Genomic DNA, 9,115 nt, shown 5'->3' with positions numbered 1-9,115 from the left:
ACGTGAGGTGTATGTAAGCTCTGTGGGTACTCTATTTGTTTCTTCATTTAAACAAATAATTCATGTCATATAATTAACATCTGATTGGTTAGATAATTAAAATGGACATTGATGGAACTTTAATGTGGCTATTTTTATTTCTCAAAATGGACAAATTGAGCAATATTATATGAGTCTAGTTTCAAATTTCTAACCAATTGCATTAAGTAACTAAATTAAAGACAAAGTTGCATTGTTTAACCTTTTTAGGGTCTAACTTAACTTTTCTTTGTTCAAATATAAGGTAGATATGGAACTTTGAAGTGAGAATAAGAGGAAACATAAGGTGAACTCTTATTGAGAGACAATAAGAAAAAAAAATAACACATTTGAATATTTAAGAATGATGAAGAGAAATTGGGAATATCAACTTTTATACTCTTTTTATGACAAAAATAATGGTGCTTCTATCTTTCAATAGTAAAATATTTTTTTTTTTCTTAATTATAATTTTCCAGATACATTTAAATGGAACCAATGGGGTATATTTTTTCATTAATTATAATTTTCCAAATACATTTTAGTCAAATAACTTACTTTGGATAGAACAAGTATATGAATTTTGTTTTAAAAAAGAACAAGTATATTTTTTCATTAATTATAATTTTCCAAATATGTTTTAGTCAAATAACTTACTGTGGGTAGAACAAGTGTATGAATTTTGTCTTAAAAAATAACATGGAATCAATGTCCGAATCCATTTTTAAGATTAGTAACCTTGATCCTCGTATATGAAAGAGGGTGAGAGTAAATGGGGAGAAATTCAAAAATAGCCAGATTTACAAGTGGTCGTTCAAAAATAGCCCAATTTTAAAAGTAATCAAAATTTAGCCACTTCTCATGTAAAGATAAATCTGAGCGAAAACATTGTTCAAAACTCGGAAAATACGTCAGTATATTATGCTGGAGTTCCAGCATAAGTATACTTGAACTCCAGCATATTATACTGGAGTTCCAGGATAAGTATGCTGGAACTCCAGCATAATGTACTGGAGTTCCAGCAAAGTATACCGGTCCAGTATAATATGCTGGAAGTTCATACACAAGTGCTCGAATCTCCAGTATATTATGCTGGAACTTTCCGTGTGTTGGAGTTCCAGCATAATATGCTGGAAGTTCATACACAGGTACACCGAACTCCAGTATATAATGCTGGACCGGTCTCTGTTGCAGCAAAATAGTGGCTATTTTTTATTGACTTGGTAAATGCTGGCTATTTTTGAATGACCAGTCCGAAAACTGGCTAGACCGTGCTATTTTTACTTATAATATCTGTGTTGGTGAAAAGTACTGTAAAATTAATAGAGGTGCGTACATGTAGGCTCGGCTCTACTTGTGAGAACCTAGTGGATACCACAATTAGGGGTGGGCGTTCGGGCAGTTCAGATTATATATGAAATTTTGGTTTAGATTTTCAGTTTTCGATTGAAGAAATGACAATCCAAATACAATCAAAACAAGTTTGGATTGAAATTTTTATGTCCGATTTCAGATTAATCGGTTTGGATATTTTGGATTTTCGGTTTGAGCTTATAAGTTGAGATGTTTCTTCTTTTTACAAAAATGAATATCCAAATGAATTACTCATGTTAAATTGCTTGAAAAGTTTTCCATTCTCACCGCAATCATCTAAATGTAGTATTAAAGTAATAAAATTATTATATAAAAAATATAATAGAAACATTTAAACGACAGATAAGAAATAGAAATAGTAAAACCATGTCCAAATAGAAAGTATTCACACTGTAACTTAACAATAAATATTGAATATATGAGATAATATATAATGGGTAGGATATTAAACTTATTACTATTGACATATGGATAATGAATAAAATATAAAGTATAAGAATTCCGAATTTTCGAATATCCAAAAATTCGAAGTACCAAATCTAATATTCAATCCGAAATCTAAAAATTTTAAAAATTAAATCCAAAATCCAATCTTTAATCCGAAAATCCAAACCAGAAACTCAAGAAATTTAAATTTCGGTTTGTATTTTAGATTTGCCCAAACTATGCCCACCCCTGACCACAATTATTTAAAAAAAATAAAGTAGAGATTGAAGAAGCAAAAAAAAGGAAAAGAAAAGAAATTGGAAACTCCCCAAGTTAAAAGCCTCTCTTCACCGGAGCCTCATCTCTCTCTCTCTCTCTCCCTCTCTCCTTCCTCCCCACTGCCCGCCCCCACCCCTACCCCCACCCCCACCACCGCCCCCACCTCCACACCCTATGGGGTTACAAAGCTTCTACACCTGAATCAATTATGGTTCAGATGTGCTCATAATTGTATGCATATACATACATAAGATACATATAAGTACCTTTCGGAGGAAACCCTAGATCCACCCCTAAAGCTTCTTGTAGGATCTCTTATTAGGGTTTCCGAACATGGTGGGACCTACACCGCCGCAGCAGCTACAAATTCAGACACCTTCTACGGCGGCGGCGCCAGCCACGTTATCAGCTGAAGATGAAGCTCTTAAACGAAACACTGATTGCGTGTACTTCCTCGCTTCTCCTCTTACATGCAAAAAGGTTCATCTCTTTTCTTTTTTCTTTTAGTTTGATTAATATAGCTTACTTTAGGTCCGTGTGAGTCACTCTTTTCTTTAATTAGATTTGTATGTCAGTGTAGGGACAAGTGTGAGATTTAGAGAATTTGTAGGCAGAGACGGAGTAAGGATTTGAAGTTTATGGGTTCTGAATTGCCGGATAACTCATAGCTTGTTTTAGTTACTGAGCTCGCAGTAAAAATATTTATATATATTTAATGGATTTCCTAATACAAATACAAGATCTAAACAAAAGCTTTTGGGTTCTTCGAACCCATACATAATACACTGCCTGCGCCCCTGTTTGTAGGTTTCGGGACATGCAGTGGAATTGATATATAGGATTCATTTAGCTGATTCGAATTAGTTTGGGATTGAGACGTAGTAGTAGCAGTAGTAGTTGTTGATATGATTTGATTAGATCGTTCTATGAACCTGAACTAGTTGAAGATCTGTGTTGCGATGGACAAGACTTTTTTTTTTTTTTTTGGTGTTTTTAATCCAAGGTGATTGCTTTATTTTTATTGAACTGAGCTACTTACTGGTTTTAGCATAGGCGGATCCAGGATTTGAACTTTATGGGTTCTGGATTCTAGGACAATGACCACAAGTGCTAGCATTATTGGGTTCTGACTTTAATTTTTGTAGTGGATTTCCTAACATATATAGAGTGCCTACATCCGCCACTGGTTTTTAGCTGTGGGTAAACGCTAGCGTTCTGGAAGCTGTGATTTTCTCGTTGGTAATTGGATATAGGCTGTCGTTTGAACTTTGGACTACCGATGCTTGATTCTGAATTTCGTTTTCCTTTTTGTTCCTTGTGCTATCAGATTAAAGAAAGTACCTTTTTTTGTCAGGAAAACTAAAGAATTTTAAATGAGTTGTGTGTCCTGGAGATTTTCCATAGTGAGAAACCATTCCTCTATGCAGAAAGTTGTAACTTATATATCTAGAAGTCTTCAATTTAAAGCACCGTTGTCTTTTGGTGTCCTTGTGTATGTGGAAATATCTATTTTAGGGCGTGATTGACGCTCGTGGGAGCGGTTAGGTTTTTGCTATTTGCCGCTTTGATACATATGCTCAAGCAGCTTGTTGGTTTGTTTTTTTAATTAGCAGTGTGTATCAAAGATTTTTTTTTTTTAATCGATATGATGGTTTTGAAATACTGGCCTGAGAGTCAATCTCGGAGCGAGTTTAAGTTAGAGACTTGGATGCCAAAAATAAGTGAACATGTAATTATTATCTATCACATTTGTCTTTATTATCTACAACAAAATGTTGGTTTAACATCTGAACTGTCATTTGATTTGGTCGGATTGTGTAAGACATAGCTAATCAATGCAACACGTGCGGTTACTGAACTTATTTCTTATTAGTTTATCCTTTTATAACAAGTGGGTAAATGACAATTGTTATACAAAAGCAGTTGGCATCGTACTTTTACGGTATCAATTTTTTTGTCGCTGAGTGAATACAGACGTGATTGGCTTCTCCTTGATTTATAATTTTCTAGTGATTCAATCAGCGTCTTTGTTCTGTACGGATCTAGATCAACTTTTACTGACCCCTTAATTATTTTGTCAATAGGGAAGCGAGTGTGAGTACCGCCATAGTGACGTAGCTCGGCTTAATCCTCGAGATTGCTGGTACTGGTTGAATGGAAGCTGCTTAAACCCAAAGTGCGGGTTCCGTCACCCTGTGAGTCATTTCTTCTCTAACATACTCCGCAATCTTATCATCTATGTGCTATAAGTACCTAGGGTTCCTTGTTTATGTGATATAAACTTAACAGCTTATACTTTTATTAGTAAACAAAGAGTGCTCTGTTCAAGCTAATTGTTGACATTATAGTTAACAATCTTCTTCTTACAGCCGCTTGATGGATTTTTGGGAGCTCAAGTTCAAACTCCTAAGGGATCTTCTGTACCTCCAGTGGCATCTGTTGCACCTACACCAAATGTTCCATATGGTTCTGGTAAGCAAGGTGTACCCTGCATATTCTTTCAGCAAGGCTTTTGTTTAAAAGGTGATAGGTGTCCGTTCTTCCATGCACCAATCTCTGTATCTAACAAAGCCCCACCACATCCTGTATCTACTGCATCTACTGAGAAAACCCCTATTAAGAAGGCATTTGGTGGGTTTGAAAAGTGTGTGCAAGGAAAGACATTTTCTCAAGCAAGTACTTGGAAGTCTGGTGAATTGCCTGTGCAAGCACAACCAGTTGGGAAGCTGGGAACTCATTTGTCCAAGAATGATGCTGCCTTTAATGAGAATGTGCTGCCACCAAATTCTGTCATCGATTTTTCGCATCATAGGCACAAACCAAAAAGTGTGCCTCCTACAAATGGAAATCCTGTCGGTAGGTCCAACAGAGTGCAGCAGTCTGTCAGGTTTGATGATCACAGCGGCATTCAGAACCCAAAGGATGATGACATTTCAAGGGAGCTTTCGCCTGGTTTTGATGTTCTTGTGGATGATGAGCTAAGAGGTAATGATTTCTATCACGGCGAAGATCAGTATGGCAGAAATGAGGGAAGGAATGAATACGATATTGGCCACTCTGCCGATTACACTTCAGTAGCAGATATTGACCAAGATGCGTACCATGATGTGTATGGGCGCGACTCTCATGACAGGCTTCCGAGTCGCTCTGGTAGGGTGCAGCATAGACCTTCTTCTGAGAGAATACAAGGGGAATCAGCTCATCCTGAAAGGAGACGCTATGGTAGAGCGTACAGCCCTGAAGAAGTTCGAGAGTCAGATTTGAGACATCGTTTATCAAAGCATAAGAGGGTTAATGGTTTGAGGTCAGTCATTAGTCATGACTATGCAAGTGAAAAACATGTTGATAATCGAGGCTACCAGAGTTCCAGGAGGGATCGACACCATTTACCCTCACATGATAGTTCCGTTGCTAGTCGTCTTCAAGGAAGAATAAAGCTACCAAGTAGATCTTCCTCTCCAACTAATGGGACAGACATGCGATTAGATAGGGATATGGATAGGGCTAGGGACCGTGGCAGGTTATCTTTAGAAAGGCCACAGCTTCTCTCTCAACAGGGAAGGCTTCGAGATAGAATAAAGGGAAGAGTGCAGGAAGATCTCAATAATGCTGGAAGAAATAACAGTGGTCCACGCCTAAGAAGAGATATAAGTGAGAATGATTCTGATTTTTCTGGTCCACGAAGTCTTGCAGAACTTAAAGGTAGGAAAACTGCTGATATCAGTGAACAAAATGTCAACGAGCAACAGGCCCTAGGGAAGCGTAAGTTCCAAAAGCGTGATGGCTATCAGCAAAGTGGAGGTGATCTATCATTTGAAGGACCAATGCCTCTGCAAGAGATCCTGAAGAGAAAAAGAAGTGAAACGGGCATGACATCTGATAAGAGTGAAGACTATCAACGCGAAAGAAAAGACCACTCATTGGTAACTTCCTCCATCTCCAGGAGCAGGTCTAACCTTGGGCAGAAGGAAGAATCTCCTCCATCAGGTGGGAAAAATGGGCCTCAAGAGACAATATCTGCTGGTCATCAATCTCCTCTACACGATGGTGCAAATGAACTTGAAGCTGAAGAAGGGATGATTGTGGAAGAAGAAGATGATCAAGATCCCAAAGGTCATGATCAGAGAGATTATGATTATGAACAGGTTGATGGTGAAGACTACAACTTAGATGAAGGCGAGAATGCTGACGCTGGTGAGGAATACCTGGATGAAGATGACGATGATGGAGATGACTTTGCGAAGAAGATGGGCGTTGTTTTCTCGTAAACAATGTGATACATCATTTGCTCTGAGCTGTTGCTATGGCTGTAAGCATTTGTGTGCCATTTTAGGTTGGCTCGAAATGAGCAAATTCAACCGCTCTACTGATTTTATTTCTAGTAGTAGAGAGAACACTCTTTTTCTTGCCTTTGCATTATTAGAAATTTTTCGTCTTTGTATTTATACTCCGAGACTGGATGGAAAATTCTCCATCAGTTAGTGGCACTTGGCAGCTCTATAGTTTTGCCAAAAAGGGTGTTGACTGTAACATTAGAGGATTAATAAGAAATATGTTTGCTATATCTTCTCTTGAAATTGGTTCAGCTGAGCTTAGTTGTAACTTTTTCTTTTTAAATTTACATATTCGGTAGTAACATTGTTACTTGTATCAGCAATCTGCTCATTCCGAATTACAAGAAGAGACTAGGGGTGTTCAAAATCGAATTGAAACCGAAGTTTAATGGCTTATTGGTATCAGGTTAACGGTTTAACGGACGGGGAACGGATTGAAATTTTTTTATTAACGGCTTATCGGTTTGGGGGCGGGTTATTCAATTTTCTTAACGGATAATCCGTTATATATATATATATATATAATGCATATGGACGATCAGGATTTATCAAAAAAATGGAAGAGATTCTCCAATCTCTTCCTGCTAAGAACTTGAAGCCAGATGTTGTTACTTGGACTTCCAGATTTGGAGCATACTCTAAAAAGAAACAATACCAAAGATGCTTAGAAATATTCGAGGAAATGATCGATGAAGGTTGCTATCCAGATGGTGGAACAACAAAAGTGCTCCTTTCGTCTTGTTCGAGTGAAGATCAGATTGAACTAGTTACAACTGTAATTAGATCAATGCACAAGAATGTGAACACAGTACAGTTGGTTTGAAATGGCTCATTTAATTTCCAGCAATATGTACTCCCCCCAAACACTGTGTCGAAGTATGTTAAGTTTCAATCAACTGAAACATAAACGATAACCGCCCGATAATAGCTAAACCGATACCAATCCGCCCGATATCTTATCCGGTGTCTAGCGGATTAATACATTTAAAAATCGATAACCGATATGCCAAAACGTTAAGAGTAAATAATCGTCCGATCCGCCCTTAGGCAGCCCTAGAAGAGACTGTGGCAAGAATAGTATGGTGTAAAGGAAGAAGAGGGCCAATTCTTGTAAGGTGGAATAGAACATGGAATCCTACTAGTTTAGGAACAAGTCCCATGAACTAATTACATTTTCCACCCTTAGTAGTTTTTGTGAAATTTTTTCTTATTCTCCAATTCGTTTTATTCTATGCTTCTTTTCTTCTTTCGTTTTTTTTTCTTTTTCTCGTTTCTTCTTATTTTTTTGTTTTTTCCTTTCTAATTTTATTTAACTTCTTTTTTATATTCTTTTTCTCGTTATAATCTAATTTCATTTACTGTTTTCATTATCTTTTATTATTCTTTTTTTATACTATTACCAAAGAAAAACTAAATTGTGTACCAATTAAATGTAGCTAATACAACCAAAAAATATTAACTAACATATGATATCAGTATAGTATATTGTTATACCAATAGGGTATACAATTGTACAAAAAGAGTTGAAAAAAAAATTTAATTAATTATTAAACTGAAATGATGTCAATTGTCAATAAAAATTTCAAAAAATCTAAAAAGGTCTAATTGTAAGAGTATGCCGTTACATTACATAGCATACTATAATTTTTTTTTTTTTGCACTTTCAATTTGCCCCTCACGCTGGGTAAAAGTTTAAAGCAAATTAAAAAGGAAAAGGCAAGTGAATTTACGGGTAATAAGTGTATTATTATAGTATATTGTATACTATTACAGTATACTATTACAGTATATTGTATATTATTACAGAATACTATAACAATATATTGTATACTATAATAGTATACTGTTGCAGTATAACTATATACTCCTTAGTATATTGTATACTGTAGCGGTATACTATTAGGTAACTGTGTTCTTGTTCGATTATTAAAATATACCGTTGCAGTATATTGTAAATTATAATAGTATACTGTTGCAGTATAGCTATATACTCCTACAACATATTGTATACCATAGCGGTATACTATTGGGTAGCTGTGTTCTTCTTCGATTTTCAGCTGAAAATTTCGATCCCCATCACCTCAAATCAGCTCCAAATACTATCAAATTTCAGTATAAACTTCCAGAAGGTACTATAAGCAATATTTAACAGCACCCACTTTGAAGTAAACATGAAATCTTCAAAAATAAAATTGAGCTTCAAGCTCAACAATGGTGGATATTCAAATACACATAAAAATTTAGATCTGGGAAGCTTACTCGAAGATACTATAAGCAATATTTATAGCACCCACATCGAATCAAACAATAAATCTTCAAAATAAAATTTCAAATTCTGGAGCTTCAAGCTCAACAATGGTGGGTCTTCGTACACACAAAAAAATCATAAGAAGAGGAGGTAGAGCAATAGCATGGGTTGACCCTCTTAGTGAAGATCGATCTGACAGAGGAGAAGTAGATCCATTTAAGTCCACTACCAAGTAAGCTTGCAAAAATGAAGTTTAACATTCTGTAGTTCAAATGCGAAGGCAAATAGCTGTGGGCCGGGTAAATAGTCTTGATTGCATAGGTAGGAAAAGTAAATAGTTTAGGCTTGAATATTTAAAGGTAAATAGTTTGGGCTTAATGGGTATAAAGTGAGATTTCTCTTTAATCTACTCATAACAATTTTGTTTCCATTTGTT

General features: G+C 36.0%; 1 protein-coding gene across 1 annotated transcript; it reads left to right on the top strand.

Annotated features, from left to right (window-relative positions):
- The first annotated feature begins 2,243 nt into the window (after window positions 1-2,243).
- LOC109216237 (zinc finger CCCH domain-containing protein 17-like) lies at window positions 2,244-6,672 on the top strand. The gene is made up of 3 exons (XM_019380376.1): window positions 2,244-2,577; window positions 4,182-4,292; window positions 4,467-6,672. The coding sequence occupies exons 1-3, from the start codon at window positions 2,431-2,433 to the stop codon at window positions 6,363-6,365; spliced, it is 2,157 nt and encodes a 718-aa protein (XP_019235921.1). The 5' UTR covers window positions 2,244-2,430; the 3' UTR covers window positions 6,366-6,672.
- Window positions 6,673-9,115: the final 2,443 nt, after the last annotated feature.

The sequence above is a fragment of the Nicotiana attenuata genome, unplaced genomic scaffold (assembly GCF_001879085.1).
Source record: "Nicotiana attenuata strain UT unplaced genomic scaffold, NIATTr2, whole genome shotgun sequence".
Classification (NCBI taxonomy): Eukaryota; Viridiplantae; Streptophyta; class Magnoliopsida; order Solanales; family Solanaceae; genus Nicotiana; species Nicotiana attenuata.
The sequence above is the reverse complement of the archived record's forward strand: the minus strand, read 5'-3'. Positions and strand labels throughout refer to the sequence as shown.

What these genes read in the sequence shown, in the direction of transcription:
- LOC109216237 (XM_019380376.1), top strand. Translation starts at nt 2,431, where the DNA reads ATGGTGGGACCTACACCGCCGCAGCAGCTACAAATTCAGACACCTTCT. An exon ending in CTCCTCTTACATGCAAAAAG is followed by an intron (nt 2,578 to 4,181) that starts GTTCATCTCTTT and finishes TTTTGTCAATAG; the next exon opens with GGAAGCGAGTGTGAGTACCG. An exon ending in AGTGCGGGTTCCGTCACCCT is followed by an intron (nt 4,293 to 4,466) that starts GTGAGTCATTTC and finishes TTCTTCTTACAG; the next exon opens with CCGCTTGATGGATTTTTGGG.